The sequence below is a fragment of the Oncorhynchus tshawytscha genome, linkage group LG03 (assembly GCF_018296145.1).
Source record: "Oncorhynchus tshawytscha isolate Ot180627B linkage group LG03, Otsh_v2.0, whole genome shotgun sequence".
Classification (NCBI taxonomy): Eukaryota; Metazoa; Chordata; class Actinopteri; order Salmoniformes; family Salmonidae; genus Oncorhynchus; species Oncorhynchus tshawytscha.
Window position 1 is genome coordinate 18,247,023 of NC_056431.1, and position 21,101 is coordinate 18,268,123.

The following is a 21,101-nucleotide window of genomic DNA, read 5'->3' on the forward strand; positions in this document are numbered from 1 at the left end:
TGCTGGAATCTAACCACTGACGGACAGGATCCTTTTCAACATCCTAGTGACGTTTCTTTGGGACTATTATAAACATCCTGACAACTGATACACTGAATGTCCTGAGAACGTCCTAAAAACATCCTTATCTGGTCCTCAATGACATCCCAGGACCATCCTGGGAACTAGACAGAACACTCCTAGAGAATGTTCTCTTGTGACCATCACACATTCGTCCCGATGACAGGAACAATAATGTGTTGACTTTTGTCTTATAGACGGCTACAAGAACGTCTCTGGCTGCCCAAGGACACCATGTGGGAGGGCTGCTAGCAGGTATTGGAGGTCTTCATGCTCAAGGGGACTTTGGTTTTTGCTATGAGTAAATATGGGTGTTTATTTATTTTTGTGTGAAACATTTGCTTCGGTGGATCCTTTTTGTAACCTGCCTGCTGGCCTGCGTTGCTTAATGGGCTCCTTTGTTTCTTTGGTTTGGATTGTATGTTTGTCTGATGATTTGAAGTAACATGGTTTTTAAATTAAAAATAAAGAGAACATTTTATTCGGAGATGAGGCATTCTCACTGAATTGTACACTTTGTAGTTATTAAACAGGTCCACTCGCCACCAGGGGTTAAGGTCATGGTCAGTGAACATGCAGAATCTATGTGCCAAATCACTGTCAAGGTTCCCATTAATGGTGTTTTGAGCGTAATAAAATTCCCACATTGATGACTAGGTGGCTTTCCCCGTAAAGCCACATTCTTTCGGCACAAGATGGTAAAAAAAGATTTTTGAGAAACAACCTAATTGTGGTTACACATTTTAATGAGTCGGTCGAAGAGATGTTTGCTCTGAATAAGTTAATAATAACCTTTATGATTCCTTACTCCAATAATACTAACATGGAATTAAAAGTGATGGCGCTTATCCTTACCAGTTGGGGCAAGATACCCATAAACCTCCATTTCACAGAGTTTTCGGAGTCTGTTCTGTGCACTAGTGTTGATGTTGATTAATCACAGATCACAATCCTGCAATAGATAGAAGGGAATCTTCCTCTAATTTGTCTGTTTCTGTGTTGTATTCTCAAATGAACATGACCTTTTTGTTCAGTCATAAGCTCTCCAATTAGCTTTATTTGATTGTCACTCATTTTTCAGGATATCAGCCATGTGAACCCATTTTGAAGCTGGTAATGGCATGCAACGCCAACGCAGCCATAGGCCTGCCCTACAGTATGATGGCATTAGCTTTATGGACATTTGCAATGTGCATCTGAAGCAGAGAATAGCTTAACTCACACATTGTTGACATATTGTTCCGCTAGCTATATGTCCTCAATTTAAAAATGATACCAGTATAAAATGTAGATGAGGCTAATTATTTGAGTAGATTTTGTAAATGCCTTGTGCTGACATTAAATGTTTTAGTGCTAATCCAACCCTTGCAATATAGGTGGTGACATATCTGGAAGCAGTAGATCCTTAGCTTAAAACATACACACAACTACTACCAAGTTCAATGCCAGATACTTTTCTCCGAGAAGGTCTGAGTGACACTTGGCGATGCCACTGTGATCATGAAGATGGTTTGTCTAAGACTACCACAACAATGACATTGTCTATGCTAAATATGTTTCAATTGTAAAGAAACAAAATAGTTGGGATAAAATAAATACTTTTTATTCAATGGGGCTCAGCAAAATACTTTTCATTTCACCCAAACAACAATATAGCCTACTATTAAAGTACAGTATGTCTACAATGTCATAAACAATAGTCTTTTACACGTTCCAAATGATATATGATCATCCTGTCCGGTTTTGCACTCCCTCAGGCTCGGGCTGGGGGAAAGATCTTTGTGGGTGGTGGGGAAGATCTATACTCAGCCTTTTCTGTTGGTAGTAAATTGGTGGTCTGTTGATATCCCTCTAGTAGTGTGGGCGCTGTGCTTTGGCAAAGTGGGTGGGGTTATATCCTGCCTGGTTGGCCCTGTCCGGGGGTATCGTTGGACAGGGCCACAGTGTCCCCCAATCCCCAGTCTCAGTATCTATGCTGCAGTAGTCTATGTTCTGGAGAAAAGGGTCAGTCTGTCTTATCTGGTGTAATTCTCCTGTCTTATTAGGTGCTCTCTCTAATTCTACCATCTCTCTCTCCCTCTCGACACCTGCAGGACCTGAGCCCTAGGGACTATAACTGCAGTTACACTGCATTACACTACAGTTATTATGCAATTCCTGCATCCAAAATACCACAGTCGACTGCAGTTACTGCACGTTTCAAAACTGTCATCTTTTTTTGTAAGGGTGTCCCTGTCCCCAGTCCACCTGGTCTTGCTGCTTATCCAGTTTCTGCTGTATTGCCTGTGGCTATGGAACCCTGACCTTTAATTTATTTATTTATGATTATTTTTCATTTATTTTTTATTGCAGAAAAAACAGTATACATACAAGAAGTATACAAACAGACAATGATAACATATGCTAGGGTGTACAACAAATTACTGATTATACAAAGACCTTAAAAGATGCACACATTGATTGATTTAACAGCTTTCTTATTAGAAGAATGTTGAATGGTCTTAATGTACTGCTCAATTCCTTATAGAAAACACGGAAGAGTGTTTTTTTATTTGTGAATTTACATTTATGAATATTACATTTTGCCATTAGCACAATTAGATTTACATTTTGCCATTAGCACAATCCTTTTTATAGTTAAGGAAACCGAGCAGCACATTCTCACATAAAAACAAAAGTCATGAAGAATAATAAAATAATAAAACTAGGAATACCTTTCCATAATTTCTTTACAAGTAGACAATGCCAAAATAAATGCAAAACTGTTTCTGGATGCTCAACACAAAAAGCACAGTTAATGTTAATGTATTTTTTTGAGTTTCTTCAGGTAATGATTCGCATTCTAAAAGAGACCTCTTTGACCTTGTTAACAAGCAGGTAATTGTGTGGTAATAACGAGTTTTTTTTCCAACTGAAATTATTGACAAATGTATTCCAGTAAATTGTGACGTAAGGAATTGATACAATATCCATTTGAAATAAAGCACGTATAGATCTGTTGTTCTGAGGGAGCAAGGAGAAAAAAATGTTTTCCTACTGGAGAGTCAACTGGATTAAGCGAGGGTAGGTCAAGAGGGTGAGGTCTGGTTACACCTCTAAACAACATGAGAGTTCCAGATGGAATAGCATCAAAGACTATGGCGACCTCTCTAGATGTAACATGGATATTGTAACGAGATAAAAATGCATCATAATTGAGTAACATACTTTCTGCATTAAAAAGTTGACTCACCAGCAGGATATGATTATGAAACCAGTTCTTAAAAAATAAAGACTTGTTTCTATACAAAATATCCTTATTGTTCCAAATAGAATACCAATGTGGGAAAAATGATGTTTATATATTAACGGCCACGCTAAGAATACTTGTCTATGAAAAGCAGATCACCCATATGAACCCTCTTTATCGCGAGATTAAATAACTTTACGTTATTTACTAATATGCGCATGCGCCCCCCCCCGAAAACTTGCTTGGTGAGTGACGCGGGTGAGAAGCGAAATAGCAGCGGACAGGACAAGTAACAATGGCGACAGCGGCAACTGCAGCGGGTGGAACGGGTTCAGGGGGACCTGCAGCCGGCCCTGTGGGCGTTGGTACTGCGGTGGGCCGTAAGAAAGATGGAGGTCCTTCGTCGAAATACTGGGAGAGCGCAGAAACGGTCTCTCAGATCGATTCGGTGCGCCAATGGATCGGGAAACACTACAAAAAGGTTAGCGAGCGGTGGTTTTAACCTCCATTGATTTCCAACGTTAAGGCACGCGTCTCTAACACAATGGAAGTGCTATCTAGATATCTCTTTCAATATATCGCTCCTATTAAGTACTTGTGGCAAACTAGATATTACTAGATGGATATCTTTAGATGCATGAAGCTAGCTATCACAACATTACCCAACAACATGAACATTACATGTCAAGCGATAGTTAGGCTAGCTAACATTAGCTGCTAACTGAATAGCTATCGTACCGGCCGTTTGATTTGTTGCACCGCCGACACTAGCTGAAGAGTTGTCTGTTTGTGTAACCTACCAATCTAGGGTAGCAAGGTAGCTAACATAATTACTCCTGTTTTCATCTGACTCTATCTGAGCGTAGCTGGCTATCTAACATAACGAAAACTAGTTTAAGTAGGTAAGATGACTAGTTAGTTAACATGTCTTGAAACGGTGTCATTGATGTAAACATTGTTGCGGTGAACAGGTGTTGTGCCGAAAATCTCCCCCTTCTAATTTCCTTAATTTTGTGGCTAGAGTCAAATACTTTCTGTGGCACACATCAGAGTCTACTTTCTATATAACACACTTCGTAAGGATAGGCAACCGAAATGCGTAATGTATGTGTGTTATATTAAACAAAGAGGGAGTAAAATGTTGGCAAGCAATACACATTTCAGAGCATGGCTGAATTATTATCCTTACACTTTCAAAAATACTAGTCGAATAAGACATGGGAGGGGTGACGAATTTTGGCAACGAGATTTATTTATAGACTAATACAAATCAGTAGCGGATGTAGGTACGGGCGGCATGGGGCGCCCCCGGGGGCGGTCGGCCGCTGAAGGGGGGTTCGCTCAGGGCGCCATACAAGCTAGAACCGCTTCATACACTTGAAGCAAAACCGAAAACTGCAGACAAAAATGCTTCATGCTACTAAGATGAGTGAAGTGCAGAAATCTCAACTAGCAACCAAGTCGCCGCAATGAACGCGAAGGGGGGAGAATTCTGTCAGGGGGGAGATTTTCGGCACAAGGCACGGGACTTGATGTAATTAACAACATTAGTTAGCTACAGTAACGTTTGGTAACATTGTGATTGACCAGAGAATAGCAGACCGGTCGATTGGTCCATTGACTTACATTTGTCTAAGTAATTAGCTGAATGGTCTTGATGGGAAACCTTGACTACCTCGTACTGAACTACTTTGCGCTGGAGACAGTGTTCCACACACAACCAAGCAATGTCTGCCTTTGCTGACTGCAGCAAAACATCTCAGCATGGATGTGGATTTCCCAAAACAACTGTTGAAAAGAAGTAGCTAGCTACTGTAAACTATTTTCTACTGTATTTATTTTCTTGAAACGAGGGAGCCACTCTTTTCAGTGACCAGGGAAGGGGCCTCACTGAGAGAAAAAGTGATGTCTTATCACCCCACATTTAACTAAAGGCTGCTGTTTTGCTCTTATAGTATGAGCTATCTACTCATGAGATCTTATGTGTGCCTGCATTGGCCATGTGTTTGTCTGACCAATGTAGCCTAACACTTCTGTGGTCTCACAATATTCAATCCCTCCTTTGTCACACATGAGTGTGCCGCCCTGACTAACACAGTGGCTTTGTGGTGTCTCAGTATGTACAGGCAGACTCTCCCTCCAATAAGTCCCTGGCAGGGCTGGTGGTGCAGCTGCTTCAGTTCCAGGAAGATGCTTTCGGACGGAGGGTCAACAACCCTGCCCTCACCAAGTTACCTGTGAGTATCTCCTCCACACACATCTTTACACCTGGACAGGGACGGGACCTACACACACAGTGATATTTTTTGGGCAAGGGAAGAGTGGGCTGTAGTGTGTTTTAGGGCTTCCCAATCACTTCTGCACATTTTGTGTCACAGTAGTTTGCCATGTCTTTATCTATCTGAGCTAGCTTGTGTGAATGTCCCTCGCCTTTTCTTCTGTATTGCCTCATCAGACCAAGACCTTCCTGGACTTCAAGGCAGGGGGTGCTCTGTGTCATATCCTGGGCTCCACCTACAAGTTCAAGAGCGAGCAGGGCTGGTGAGTAGGGTCTTGATTTGAATACTTTAAAAAAAAAGCATCATTCCCACCTTGGACTAATCACGGAATCACCGTAGAAGGTAGTGGTTGCTCCAATAGAGGGAGGGGGGAAAAGATGCCCTGTGGAGTTGAGACTGTAACTAACAACAACATGTTCTATCCCTCCTATCTGTGCAGGCGTAGGTTTGACCTGCAGAACCCCTCCAGGATGGACAGGAATGTGGAGATGTTCTTGAATGTAGAGAAGACCCTGGTTCAGAATAACTGCCTGACTCGACCAACCGTGTTCCTGGTGCCTGACATGGAGCAGAAGCAGGCCAATAAGCTGAAGGACATCATCAAAAGACACCAGGTAAGACACGCCCACCCAAATCCTACCAACCAATGGTAGGATTGTTTCACCACTCACCAGAAATTCAAATGGCATCATAAAGCTACTCTCCTTCCTTTCCTTTAGGGCTCTATCACAGAGGACAAGTCTAAGGCCACCCATCATATCTACCCCTCTCTAACCCAGCAGGAGGATGGTAAGGGATGTGCTCTACTGAGAAAGGAAATAAAGCTCCCCCTTGCAATGTATATATCATGTACTTTGTTACTTGGTCCCATGTGGCTCAGTTGGTAGAGCATCTGCTAAATTGATGAAATGTACAAAAATGATATTTTTATATACATATGCCTAAGTTCTGGTGTAGTCTGGATTGTGCTGTATTCTTTGAATCTAATTCCTTATGGTCACCTTACAGAGGCTTACTCTACTCTCATATCACATTTCAAAGAAAGTGAAACGTGTGTATACAGTAATATACTATTATTAATACAGTAGTCTGTATGTATTACTCGAGTATGTGTGTGTATACGCTGATAAAGTGTGTGTTTGTCTTGCAGAGGAGTGGCTGCGTCCGGTCATGCGTAAGGACAAGCAGGTGCTGGTGCACTGGGGCATGTACCCAGACAGGTGAGAGACTGGCACTGTTAGACTACAGCTTTGCTGGTCCACTCTGCCCTCTTACATGTCCACCCACTGTGACCTGTTACTGACCTTTAACCCCTCTTCTCTGTGTGGTCAGTTATGACACCTGGGTGTCCACCAGTGACGTGGAGGGGGATGTGGAGGACCCACCCACCTCTGAGAAGCCCTGGAAGGTAGGGATGGAGCATCCAGTCATGTTAATGTTTTATATAGGCCAAATCAACCTCCGCCACCAGCCTGAAAAGTACTAGCAGACAACACCCTTGAGTAGTGGATTAGTTTCGTCTGCTCTCTCACTCTCCTCCTCTCCCAGGTGCATGCTAAGTGGGTCCTGGACACCGATGCCTTCAACGAGTGGATGAATGAGGAAGACTATGAGGTGGACGAGAACAAGAAGACTGTGAGCTTCCGCCAGAGGATCTTCCCAAAGGAGGAGGAGGTGTGTTATGGTGTTATGGATTCTTAGGAAGTGTGTTTAAGTGAGTTGCTGCACTCTGTGGATTGTTGTCTTGTTTGTCTGTGTCGTGTCACCCGTCCTTTCAAACTCTTCCTTCCTCTCCTCACCACCACATCCTCCCTCTTCTCCTCCTCCCCCGCTCCCCTCTGTGTGAGACTGTTCCATCCTCTCATTCTCTCTCTCTCATCTGGCCATCCCTCGTGGTTCTGATCAGTCTTCCCGTACACCCGATCGCAAGGAGCGCAAGGCCAACGCCGCCGGGAAGAAGAGGAGGCGCTCGCCATCTCCCCCGACCACCCCAGCCGAGTCCCGCAAGAAGGGTGGCAAGAAGGGGTGAGTCCCCCTATAGCCACAGATCTATGACCAGCTTAACCTTCCCAAATCCTAACCTTAGTCATTAGGGAGAAAAACACTAAACTGACCATGGATCAGTGTCTTGGGAAAACACCACCAACCCTTGACCTCTTCTCCTGTCCCCAGGAACCCTGGGTCTCACTGGAAGCGTCGTGGCCACCGTGGCGAGGATGAGGAGGAGGAAGAGGACCTGACCAAGGACATGGAGGACCCCTCGCCTGTTCCCAGCATGGAGGAGGTCACTTTGCCCAAGAACGGTCAGTTGATTGTCCAACTCGTCCCTCTCATTGTCTCCCTCTCCCACATCTGCTCTCCTCCCTCTTGATCCTTCACTCTGTCTTCTTTCTCACCCCTACCTCTCCTCCTCCTCGTGGTCCTCTCTTCTCCTTCATTGGCTCAGTCACTCTAAATCACATGTTGTAAGTCTCCCATTCTCTCTCTCATGGTCATGTTTCTTTCTCTCAGTGCATCAATCTTATGCTTGTCACCATGTTGACTTGCAGTTTATTCATCTCTGTAGTAACTGCAGTTTTTTCCTCTGAATGAGTTATTTTCTAACTGCGCTCTGTCCTTGCCAAGATGGCATGGAATTGCCTGGGGGGACTTTCTTCAGTGGTGCATTGAATGGAGTGCTATTCCAGCTGAACGTGCTCTAAGCCGAATGTGCTCTAAGCCAAACGCACTTAACTAAAAATGGCCTTTTTGACCCAGTCCCATCTGCAATGGCCCACTTCTGCAACCCCTCCCCCCTCTAACTATTTCCGTGGTTGCTTTTGAAAAGAGAGCTTACAAGAGAAAAGAGAGCCAATAGCCTCTGTCAGTGCATTTCACCCCTACTATACTCTGGCTATTCTACAGCCTTTTTTCCCCTTCCCTGTCCTCAGTGAACTCTAAGAAAGACAGCGAGAACACCCCAGTGAAGGGAGGGGCAGTGGCAGATTTGGGTGAGTGTGTATGCGTAGAACTATTTCAGTGTTTTTAAGTATCTGCCTGTCCCAGTACTAAACAGTCAATCACCGAGATGTATTGTGTCAAGCAATGGATAGAGTGACGTCCTAATGCCCTCTCTGTCTTCTAGATGATCTGGAGGATGATTCTGTGCTCTCTGGAGGCAAGGTAACACCAGCTTTTCCTGAAAAATCTTTAATGATTGCCTCTCAATGCTGTCTCTTCTCCATCTTCATCGTAAACCTTTCCCTATTCACCCACAACTATAGTCGTCATTGATAGATCCACGGTCAGATTATCCTAACCCCCACTTCTTAGCAAATCCAGAAGGGAGATGGAAAAATATCTCACCTGGTTTCTGTTTTAGAGGCCATGTCTACCCATTTGTAGATTTGGGCCCGGTTTCCCGATAGCGATGGAACTTAGGCCTATGGCTGTTTTTAACAATGCATATTTCCTACAACTGCCGAAGACGTAACATGCATTTCCAAAAACACCACGCTGAGAGAACGGTCACGAAGTGCATCGTTGGAACATGTGTCCATACTGATAGGATCGAAAGAGCTTTCGTTTCAGCTTTCTCCATTCAAATCTTTTCTTAAAATTATTATTATTTCACAATACTGATGACTGATCAGCTCCTATTACCACCTATGGCCTATTACCACCTACAATAGGCGACACATTATGAAATATATTGAGACAAATTAGACAGTAGCCTACAATTAGCAAAATAGAACTCCGTTGTATCCATCGCAAAGATATTGGCAACTTTTGTATTTGTAGTCAACTTTGTTCTGATGTTATCAAGGGTCACAGACTGATAAACCATGTGGTTCTATGTTTAGTGGAGGTCTACTGTGTATCAAGTGACGCGGGAGGGCAAAAAAGCAGCTAACAATGCACTTAGCTGTTCTACGAGTGGTTTGAGGCATGCGTTAGATTACGAGCATTTTCCAGTGCAGCGTTAACTCATTCAGATCCAGTTTTTTGCCATTTGGGGTGGGATTATTCTTGATTTTATCTGGAACTCCTGCTTTTCTAATATTTTATCCTCTGTTCATATATAATAGAAACTGACCAAGCAAGCACTAGGCAAAATTCTGCTCTCCTTTCTTGCCTATGTTGATCTGATCCAATCCGTGTGACTGTCTCCCCCTGCAGGAGGAGGAGGAGCAGGGCAAGGCCGAGGTCAACCGCCTCATCGACTCCAGCGAGGACAACGTGACCGAGCAGACCCACCACATCATCATCCCCAGCTACGCCGCCTGGTTCGACTACAACTGGTGAGGATGGCCCCACTGTTCTTAGTGTGTGGGGAGTGTAGCATGGGGGTGTTGGGCAGTATTTTATGTTTGTGTTTTGAGTTTACCCCCGCCCCCCTTCTCTTTCAGTATCCACGAGATTGAGAGGCGTGCACTGCCAGAGTTCTTCAACGGCAAGAACAAGTCCAAGTCCCCTGAAATGTGAGTCAGTGGAGAACACTGCCCAACACATCAACTCACTCATCCCATTAAAGAACTGCAGACGCACGCTTTCACTAAGAATCTTTCATCGTATAAACACACATCCATTGCTGTCTACCACATGACGTCCTTATTTGTTCAGACCCTTCTGTGTTTTTTTGTAAAATGTGTTTGTCCCCGTCAGATACCTGGCCTACCGTAACTTCATGATCGACACGTACCGGCTCAACCCCCAGGAGTACCTGACCTCCACCTCCTGCCGCAGGAACCTGACGGGAGACGTGTGTGCCGTCATGAGGTGAAGGGTCAAGGGGTTAACGTGAAATGGATTCCCTAGGGCAAAAGTTAGGACATTGTTCGTCAGGGTGCACCGTATGCAAGACACTTTGATGTGTGTTGTTTTTTTATAGGACACGTTTAGGTTGTCCCTTACTGTTCCAGTTCGTTTTTCCCCGTTTGGTGCTTAGTGAATATGACCCAGGTTTAGCTGGAGGGATGATTGTGGAGAAAATTTGTTGCATATATCTGTCATGTCTCTCTACTAGGGTCCATGCATTCCTGGAGCAGTGGGGGCTGGTGAACTACCAGGTGGATGCTGAGAGCCGCCCCCTCCCCATGGGCCCCCCGCCCACCCCCCACTTCAACGTGCTGGCTGACACCCCCTCTGGCCTGACGCCGATGCACCACCGCCCCCCACAGGTTAGATAGACAACTACATGAATCTATGGTCATATTTCTTTCATCTATCCAGTTCTTTCACGTCGTTGGATACTGAGGGAGTAGGGGCTAGGGGAAGGGTCTTTAAACTCAAGCAAGTTAGTACCGATAGCGAATTATATCCAAATACACATACAGGCGTTGAGTGTCTGTAACCGTTGAGTTTGATTATTTAATGGGTCATAAATGTTGTGAAAGTATTCACTGCATCCTCTGACCACAGTGTGATTCCTTTCAACCTCCTCCCCTGTCTCTCCATCCATCCTTCTAGATCCCCTCTGGCCAGCAGATGCTCAACTTCCCAGAGAAGGGCAAAGACAAGCCCTCTGACATGCAGAACTTTGGCCTGCGTAATGACCTCTACTCCAAGAAGAACCCCAAGAGTAAAGGAACCAGCGGCGGCCGGGAGTGGACCGAGCAGGAGACTCTGCTCCTATTGGAGGTACGTCAGTCACAACAGACCAGCTGACCAATCACACACATAATCTAATACCTACCAGCCTATCAGAACCCTTATTCCTCTATCGCCTCCCTACCAGGCTCTGGAGATGTACAAGGACGACTGGAACAAGGTGTCGGAGCACGTGGGCTCGCGCACCCAGGACGAGTGTATCCTGCACTTCCTGCGTCTGCCCATCGAGGACCCCTACCTGGAGAACTCTGAGTCGTCCCTGGGCCCCCTGGCCTACCAGCCCGTACCCTTCAGCCAGTCAGGCAACCCTGTCATGAGCACCGTGGCCTTCCTGGCCTCCGTGGTGGACCCCCGTGTGGCCTCCGCCGCCGCCAAGGCAGCCCTGGGTACGTGTTGTGGGGACTGGGTACGTGTTGTGGGGACTGGGTACGTGTTGTGGGGACTGGGTACGTGTTGTGGGGACTGGGTACGTGTTGTGGGGACTGGGTACGTGTTGTGGGGACTGGGTACTTGTTGTGGGGACTGGGTACTTGTTGTGGGGACTGGGTACTTGTTGTGGGGACTGGGTACGTGTTGTGGGGACTGGGTGTTTTATCACAATGTGTTTATTCACAAAATAAAATGTTTTTAATTTGTATGTAATATCACTTTGCATGTAGTGTGTCGTAAGGACACGGTTGTGTGTGTAATATTGCTGTATGTGTGAACATATCTGTGTGTGTGTGTAGCTAACTACAGTGTCTCCCTCTCTCTCCAGAGGAGTTTAGCCGTGTGCGTGAGGAGGTGCCAGCAGAGCTGGTGGAGGCCCATGTGAAGAAGGTGCAGGAGGCGGCCCGCAGCACGGGCAAGGTAGACCCCGCCTATGGCCTGGAGAGCAGCGGCATCGCAGGAACCGCCCCCGAGGAGCCCGAGAAGACCGGTAACACACACACTCGGAGCAAAACGCATGCATTCAGATACACAGTCGCACATTTGCAAAGATAGATAAAAAATACTCTTGTGCGTACACAAACATAAAAATTATCACACGGTATACAGCATTGATCGGGAGGGGGGGAAACAATAGTTATTTATTGGGATATCATTTTTCGTACCGTTTTGTCAATATCAGTATATTATTTCTGTGCTAGTTGGTTGTACCTGCACCAAAACTCCAGTATTTTTCCTTCATAGCTCGTTCTCCATCTTTTTAAATAAGGAGCCAATTTGATATCAGCAATTGTATTTCAATGACTGATCAAGACTCTTTTTCATGGCTCTCTTGTCTCTCTGCAGAAGACCTCTGGTGAGCAATTTGTTTGGAACAGCGAATCTCAATAAAGTCACAGTATCGAATAGCAATACCTATAGAATTGTGTAAACACACAGGCCTTCATATAAACACGCAAAAGCATTCTCTCATCACATGCATGCAATATTCACTCAAACAAAATACCCACCCATATACATCCCCCCACATTTAGACGGAGTACTGAGTGTTACCAGTGGAGGGCAGCAAATGGCCAAGACACAGACTGACCACAGCTAACAGGTTAGGACGAGGCTGCTCGTAGCCAGTTGTTCGCGGGTCACCTAGACCTTATACCTACCTCCTGTGCGTATGCTCGCGTAGGTAAAGCCAGATGTTTATTCTCACCAATACATTTTGAGGTGCCAGTTGAAATCAGGATGGCCAGTGGGGGGCGACGTAGATGTTTCAGGGTATCTTCAGAGTGTGTTATGTCTATGTGTCCGGCTGTCGTGGTAACCAGTGGATTAGAACAGCAGATGGGGCGTGGGGGAAGGGGTTGAAACTGGGTCAACACACTATGCCACGGCCTCAATGCCTGGTACACATACTCAGCAATTACACATGAATAAATGCATGTTACACATACACGCATCAACAACCAATAAATGGCCTAATTGCATTCAATACCCTCCCCAAAGCAGTCTACCATCTCTCATACAGGTCAATACTCGCATAGTAAAAAACGCGTCCAAATGCACATGCGGACATGTTTTTTTTCAAACACACACATTCATGCACTCTCACGCGGCATCGACTCGCTCACTTTCTCCCACATTTCCACATGTGCACGCACACACGCATACTGTCATTCCTAACCACAGTAATGTCTGACTCATGGTGAGGTTCAACTTAGGATGCGTCATCTCTTTGTGATCATTTTCTCTGAGAGATGTCTTGTTCTTTGTCTAGCCCTCTTCTCAAAGCCCCTCTTTCTCCCTGTCTGTCACTGTAGAGCCAGCAGAAACCGAGAAGATGGACACAGACTCCGACTCCCAGCAGCCTGACAAGGTGAGACGGCCCAGGGGTGAGAGGTCTTTAGTTTAGTTTATTCATTCAACCATTTAAAAAAAAAAAAAGAGCACACATAAAACTTGAAAAAGCCATACATGCACATGAGTTAAATCGTGGAGGATAACACAAAGTCTGGGACTTATTGCCATTGTTAAATCGTGGAGGATAACATACAATAAAGTCTGGGACTTATTTACATTGTGATCCTCTTGAAACAATATGGCAAGGCAAGATCGAACACGGTTGAACACAGTATGACAGCGAGATAATGTAACAAAGAAGAACAACATCTCATTGCAGTTACGTCGTAGGGGACATTCATATGTGCACAGAAGACATCAACCCATTTTTTACTTTATTTTTAAAGCTGGCAGTCGTACAGTCTGCCCCTCCATTTACTACTCTCCGTCTTCCGCTTACTCTATTCTCTCCATCCATCCTATTTCCCTGTGTTTAGGATGGCCACGGGGCAAATGTAACGCCACAGATAACGTTAGTAGGAGTTAGCCAAGCGTGGTTGACCACTGTAGAGGTTGACATCTTCATTAACCTTCACTAGCCATCGCCGATCCACGCCGGTTCTTGTCCCGATGGCTTTACTGCAGGCTTTTTGAAATGCAGGGCATTAGCTTTGTATATTTTCTCCTTCGCTCTCAAGGACCTGTCTAGCTATAATCTTCAGTTCGGTGTTTCTCAGTTCTGACCTGCATATACACGTTACAGCCTTATAATTGATTAAATTGTCCCCGTCCCCCCCCTTATCCACACACACCCATAATGACAAAGCAAAAACAAGTTTTTAGAATTTTTCCAAATGTATTAAAAAAATCTATGATAAATTAGCACATTTACGTAAGTATTCAGACCCTTTTACTCAACACTTTAAAGCACCTTTGGCAGTGATCACAGCCTTCAGTCTTCTTGGGTATGTCGCTACAAGCTTGGTACACCTGTATTTGGGGAGTTCCTGCAGATCCTCTCAAGCGCTGTCAGGTTGGATGGGGAGCTTCGCTGCACAGGTTCAAGTCTGGGCTCTGGCTGGGCCACTCAAGGATGTTCAGAGACTTGTGCCGAAGCCACTCCTGTGTTGTCTTGGCGGTGTGCTTAGGGTCATTGTCCTGTTGGAAGGTGATTCTTCACCCCAGTCTGAGCTCCTGAGCACTCTAGAGCAGGATTTCGCCCTGTCGCTGAAAACCATCCCCACAGCATGACGCTACCACCACCATGCTTCACCGTAGGTAGGGATGATGCCAGGTTTCCTCCAGACGTGATGCTTGGCATTCAGGCCGAAGAGTTCAATTTTGGTTTCATCAAACCAGAGAATCTTGTTTCTCATGGTCTGAGAGTCTTTAGTTGCCTTTTGTCAAACTCCAAGCGGGCTGATTTGGTGGAGTGCTGCCGAAATGGTTGTCCTTCTGGAATGCTAGAGCTCTGTCAGTGACCATCTGGTTCTTGGTCACCTCCCTGACCTAGGCCCTTCTCCCCCGATTGCTCAGTTTGGCCAGGCGTCCAGCTCTAGGAAGAGACTTGGTGGTTCCAAACTTCTTCCATTTAAGAATGATGGAGGCCACTGTGTCCTTGGGGACCTTCAATGCTGCAGCAATTTTTTGGTACCCTTCCCCAGATCTGTGCCTCGACAAAATCCTGTCTCGGAGCTCTACGGACAATTCCTTCGACCTCATGGCTTGGTTTTTGCTCTGACATGCACTGTCAACTGTGGGACCTCTTACATAGACAGGTGTGTGCTGCCGAAATGGTTGTTTCCAAATCTTGTTCAATCAATGTCATTTACTGCAGGTGGACTCCCAAGTTGTAGGAACATCTGAAGGATGGTCAATGGAAACAGGATGCACCGGAGCTCAATTTCGAGTCTCATAGCAATGGGTCTGAATACTTATAACACAGAAATAGCTTATTTACATATTTTTTTATAAATTTGCTAACATTTCTATAAACCTGTTTTCGCTTCGTGATAATGGGGTATTGTGTGTAGATTGCTGAGGATTTTTGTAATATATCACAATGTGGAGAAAGTGAAGGGGTCTAAATACTTTGAAGGCTCTGTAAATATAATCAGCTGTAACGCCACAGTCTTACCTGTCTCTGTTGTCTCAGGCTGAGTCTAAGGATGAGGCAGAGAAGCCCGGTGAGTCTGCTGAGAAGCTGGCTGAGGGAGAGAAGGTGAAGAGCGAGATGGCCGAGCCGTCGGAGCGGGAGGAGGGGGAGAGCGAGGGAGGAGAGGGCAAGGCTACAGCAGGTAGAGTAGATGGCTATTCCGTTTCAATTGACTTATCCATTTTTGGGGGAGGGTTGTAGAAGTCCAGCATTGACTTGAATGTTTATGCAATGTTTTCAGACAAAGACAAGGAGGAGGCCATGGAGACCTCGGAGGAGGACAAGGAGGAGCAGGGAACGATGGAAGAGGAGGAAGAGGAGAGGAAGAAGCTAGAGCCGGACGGAGGGGAGGGTAACATTGCCACTGCTGCCGCTGCTGCCCTCGCCTCAGCTGCCACCAAGGCCAAGGTGAGCTTCTTCCAGAGGTCCAAGGGGATAGCACTTTGTGTATCAAACCGTGAAACTACACCGCAAGCATAGCGCTAGCTTTCGGTATGTGCTGTTTTTGCTGTTTGAAACCAGAAGTAGCAAACGGAGGCAGAAATCAAAAGCGAGAGCCGACTTGTCAGTTGGGAAAAGTCAACAAAATGCTTGAAATAGACCCAAGACTTAACAGATGCTTCAGCAGCTCCGTTCACTCATGCTATGCTTGTGCTGCCGGTGTAGCATCGCATTGATTGGTGTGTCAGTTTTGCCCACGGCTCAAAAGTGCTTGCGCTACTCTTACGCTACCTGGCCAGTCTAGTTTGGCGAAGCTTTATATTTTGATTTCTGTTACATCTCTTTCCTCTGTGTTTCTCCCTTTCCCTGTAGCACCTGGCGGCGGTGGAGGAGAGAAAGATCAAATCTCTGGTGGCTCTGCTGGTGGAGACTCAGATGAAGAAGCTGGAGATCAAGCTCAGACACTTTGAGGAGCTGGAAACCATCATGGACCGAGAGAAAGAGGCTGTAAGTAGTGGTGCCTAGGTGGATTGTGGGAAATGTAGTTCAGTGGGAGACTACATGCGGGTTGAAGTCGCTTGTAGTTTCAGACCCCTTTGGGATGTGAAAGGATTGGATATGCATCTTGATTGTAGTGGTATCTAGGCTATATCTGTGTCAGTTGTCATCCATCCAGGCATTTCAGAGATGTGTGTGAGGGAGAGCCAACGGCAGATGGATAACTTGGAAGTACAACGAGCTGGTTTTGGGAGTGGGCCTGTTTCTACAACATGAGCAGAGGAAGTGAAAAGTGTCAATATTAAACGTTTGCATTATGAGGGGTAGTTGCAGAGTGCACAGAGGATAGTTGAGTAAAAAGCATGCAAGCCCATGAAGGGAAAGCACTTGGGGGGGATCAGGCATAGTTGCTTTGTCCATTTGGGTACACATGGTTTAAGAGCAGTAAAATAAGATGGTCAACTAACTGCTGGGTAGACAGTGGAAAGTGTTTGTGTAAAACTGTAAAGCGTGGAGCTGCTGTGGACCGCAGCCCAGTTGAACAGCCTGATAAATAGTGCATGAAAAAGCCAGCCAGCCGTTACATAACCCTCTTGAACAGCACCCAGGCTGCCTCTCTCCTACCGTTACCACAGGCTGTGAACACTGGGTTACACACACACTCTCTCATACACACACTGTCTCTGTCTTAAACACACACACACACTAAATAAGGGCACTCCTCACTGTCTTACTACTCCACACTTTTCCACCACTACAAATGTACTTACCAGGGCACACACGGAATAGACTTCCTCTCCCTCATCTCTTTCTCCACCTCTCTCCATGCTGTGTCTCTGTAGTGTTTCTGGTAATGGAATTCACCCGTTGATTCCGTGTCAGAGGGAGTGTTAGTGGTTTATTGCATGCAATCAATCCCTTTATCGACATTTCCAGCCATTGCTCCCTCTCTCCTTCCTGCTTCGAGTGGTCCTGTTTCACTGCCCCCTCTCTTCCTCCCCACAGTCTCATTCCATCGCTTTTCCTCTCTCCTTCCTGCTTCCAGAGTGGTCCTGTTTCACTGCCCCCTCTCTTCCTCCCCACAGTCTCATTCCATCGCTTTTCCTCTCTCCCGCTGTACCGCTCTTCCCCTTTGTCATAATGTCAGCTATTCGGATCAGCTTGTCTTTATAGCTTATACTTCGTTCTTTGATTTATCAATCCATGAAATGAAACTGTTTCTGTATCATCACCCTGGTCCATATACCACTGTTGACTTGATGTATCGCTCTCTCGCTCTGTGTTCAATTAAATTAGCTTTATTGACATGATTATCTTTTCAAAGTGATACTATGAGTAATGGTCAACCTTATGTCCTTGTGGACAATGGGCTTTTGAGAATGATAATCATGATTAATAGTATAAAATTATGACACCCCCTCCAGTTGGAGTTGCAGAGGCAGCAGCTGCTGACGGAGCGCCAGGCCTTCCACATGGAGCAGCTGAAGTATGCTGAGATGAAGGCCCGCCAGCAGATGGAGCAGCAGCAGGCCAGTGCAGCGGCCCAGGGCCCCGCACCCCACCATGGCCCCCCAGGGCCAGGCATGCACCACGGACCCCCCCACCACGGACCCCCTCCCGCCATGCACTCTGGACACGGCCCCCCGGCCCCGGGTTCCACCCCATGGGTCCCCACCACCCGCAACAGACAGGTAAGGACACACACTGGAGCACAAAGACTCAGCAAAGAAGCACACAAAGACCCCAACAGTCCTGGAACTATATCCAAGGCAAGGGAATAACACCAAATATCAGCTAGGAAACATTGGCCTGTTTTCAAAAACATGTTCCAGCACACTGATTCTGTGATAGGCCAAGATTCTCACCAAGCCTCTCCTGTTTAGGACCAATGGGAGGGCCCGGTCAGCCCATGCCAGGGCGCATGATGCCTGGTGGCCCCCCCACTGGCAGCATGCCTCCCATGATGGGTCCCCGCCACCCTGGAGCCCCCAACGGCATGTGTGAGTACGCTATCCGTATCCGCCTTCCAGATCCTACTCAGCCAGAAAGTGTGTGTTGGTGTGTCCCATTCTCAAACCAGTGTGTTCTCTGTCCTCAGACCCTGGCCCCTCGCCTGTACAGCCTGATGGTATGCCCCCAGCGTCTGTGGGACCTCAAGCGGCAGCCCCAGCACGAGTTGCTGACAACTAAGATCCCTGCCCCCAAACAAACACACACCAACACACACACACACCTCTTGTAAAACCTCAGCTCATTGATGGCCTTGCTACTGGCTGGGTGTTTTCTCAACTCCAAAAACTCTTCCTGGCTTACACACACACACACTTCCCTCTCAGGGCACAGCGTCAAGGGGGTTGTGACTCTGGCCCTCCTAGTAAGAACACTGTTTTCTCCTCAGTCAGTCTGGTGTGGGGCAGATCAGATGGGCTCCTCCCAGTCATTTAAAATAATATATTGTGTTTGTTCTCTATTTAAAAGAATATGAAGCTAATATTTTGGGAGAAAATTGGAGAACTCTCACTTTTCCCTCTTTCCTCTCACCTTTTAGAATGACACTAGTCTCTTCCTTTCCTTCAGCGCAACACCAACTCCCCCCCTCGCGTCTTCCTCCCTCTCCCTCGCGTCCTTCCCCCTCCTTCGTGTCTTCCCCCTCCCTCGCGTCTTCCCCCCCAACACAACACCAGGGGAGCTTGTTGATCATTTAGGGATGTGTGTTGTGTACTGTAATGAATGGGATCATGAGGGTTTCCTTCGACACACACAGAGGGGACCAGTAACCCTCCCCTCACACACACTCTTCACACTGAGAATCTACCTCTCCACTTTGCTCTTCTGAAGCTTAAACACTGTAGTCCGAAGTGTGTGTTCAGTTTGTTGTTGGCGTGTCAGAAGAGCAGAATGTGCGTACAGCAGAGACGGGTGTTTGATGACTGTCTGCTGAGCTGCTCTGCCCCCCCATCACCCATAGCCCCCACCAGCCAGGTGTAGAACTGTACTACTCACAACCTTCGCTGAACCCTGCTCTAGTACCCTGGGGGCTGTTCGCACACAGGCCGAATATCCCACTGACCTTCATCCATCCTTTTAGTGCGCTAGGTATGGTGATATAGTTGTAGTTAAAAACCATGTGCTCTTCCTCAGTGGTGGAGTGGGCTTCTAGCTGTTCTGGTGCTGATAATGTAGCTGCTACCGCTACCTAGCGCTACCTCTCTTCATCCATCTCCATTCATTTCAACACCCCTCCACACCTTTCTGCTACCTCTGCCTCCTCCCCTTCTTTGTCTGTCTGCTACCTCTAGAACTGATCTTGCTCTCTGCTAGCTACCTCTCTGCTCTACGCACCCCTCTGCTACCTCTAGTACCCCTCTCATTCGCTGCCCACGTGACTGCTGCGTTACTGTTACCCCCCCTCAGGTAGAATATCACACACGCATACACACAGCATCTCTCTCACGCTCTCACACACTTCCTCATTCAAGGTCTTTCCAGTCTGTTATATCACAAATGATGAGAACCCCCTTACATCTTGTATCTTTTTTCAGTTTTATGGTCATGTATTTTTAAGAATTAACTTTGTGTAGATTGAGTTCTTTGTTCTTGGAAGTTTGTAGCATTTTTTGTTTGTTTATTCAGGTGTGTTGGTACTTGGACCTGAACAATGTCTAATAAATTGTTTTTGTATGAAGTGATGTCTGGTATTTTCAGTAGTTAATTTATTCTGAACTAAATGTTGGATTTCGTGCTTACGCGTTTGGTTTTTATAGATATTGTATTATTTCAGGGAGTGTAACATATCTAGAGCACGACGAAATGCTCACATTATCCTGGGAAATAGTTAGGAAAGAGAATATTCTTATCTTTTTCTATACATATTTTGGGGTAATAATTTTATGGTTGCAAAAAATAACTAAAGCCATATTTTGTCTGGTGAGGATTCTAGGACAAAGGCAAGGTGCTACAGGGGAGAGATGGCTCTTTGTGTAGTTGTTTTGCTGCTTAGGCTCTTATGCAGCAGCTGCAAATGCATATGAGGAAAAATTATAACGGCGTCTATTCATCCTGGTGTCATTTAAGCCCTAATCCCAGGCAGCCAGCACTAATCTGGCGAGAGGGGGGGGGCTTTCTCTGCCCATGGAGATTGGCCAGGAGGATGTTATTGAGAGGGATGAGGGACGATTATGTCTTGGGTTGAGTGGGGGTTGGGAGGGGTGTTTTTATTTTTATCTGAGCAGCCGTAGAGGAGGGAAACAGTGATCACGCACTACAGATACAGTAATGACAAAGCATCACCCTTTAGAACAGAGTTGGGCAACCCTGGTCCTGGAGGGTCACAAGCGCCTCATGTTTTTGATTTAATCGACCTGGAAGACCAGGTGTGTTGAATTTAGGCAATCACTGAACTGCTCAATCAGCTCAGATGGTCAGGTGTGGTGCCTGAAACAGAACAGGGTTGCCTACTCTGTACGATCTACTTCTCTTCACATAAACAGGCTCAATGTTTTGAACAGCTCCTCTCCAGACCTGAAAGGGCATCTACACAGAACAAAAATATAAACGCAACATGTAAAAATCCCAGAAATGTTACATA

The 21,101-nt window shown here is 46.1% G+C and overlaps 1 protein-coding gene across 3 annotated transcripts; it reads left to right on the forward strand.

Moving 5' to 3' along the window:
- The first annotated feature begins 3,534 nt into the window (after window positions 1–3,534).
- LOC112244701 (SWI/SNF complex subunit SMARCC1) lies at window positions 3,535–20,202 on the forward strand. 3 transcript variants are annotated; one of them, XM_042311301.1, is made up of 26 exons: window positions 3,535–3,770; window positions 5,407–5,526; window positions 5,745–5,830; window positions 6,008–6,182; window positions 6,288–6,357; window positions 6,719–6,788; window positions 6,901–6,976; window positions 7,117–7,242; window positions 7,499–7,593; window positions 7,741–7,871; window positions 8,499–8,558; window positions 8,693–8,730; window positions 9,727–9,848; window positions 9,957–10,028; window positions 10,213–10,326; window positions 10,574–10,727; window positions 11,017–11,187; window positions 11,285–11,543; window positions 11,915–12,076; window positions 13,401–13,456; window positions 15,575–15,716; window positions 15,816–15,982; window positions 16,388–16,522; window positions 17,938–18,204; window positions 18,397–18,513; window positions 18,612–20,202. In XM_042311301.1, exons 1-25 carry the CDS (start codon window positions 3,585–3,587, stop codon window positions 18,436–18,438), a joined length of 3,096 nt encoding a protein of 1,031 aa, XP_042167235.1. In that variant the 5' UTR covers window positions 3,535–3,584; the 3' UTR covers window positions 18,439–18,513; window positions 18,612–20,202. The 3 variants fall into 3 exon arrangements, with proteins under 3 accessions (XP_042167235.1, XP_042167236.1, XP_042167227.1); XM_042311293.1 differs by having other exon boundaries at window positions 3,536–3,770; window positions 7,475–7,593; XM_042311302.1 differs by lacking the exon at window positions 8,499–8,558 and having other exon boundaries at window positions 7,475–7,593.
- Window positions 20,203–21,101: the final 899 nt, after the last annotated feature.

Excerpts from the sequence above, each read along its gene's own strand:
- LOC112244701 (XM_042311293.1), top strand. The coding sequence starts at position 3,585 with ATGGCGACAGCGGCAACTGCAGCGGGTGGAACGGGTTCAGGGGGACCT. Across the intron at positions 10,029-10,212 it reads AAGTCCAAGTCCCCTGAAAT|ATACCTGGCCTACCGTAACT; the intron begins GTGAGTCAGTGG and ends TGTCCCCGTCAG. Across the intron at positions 10,728-11,016 it reads TGCACCACCGCCCCCCACAG|ATCCCCTCTGGCCAGCAGAT; the intron begins GTTAGATAGACA and ends CCATCCTTCTAG.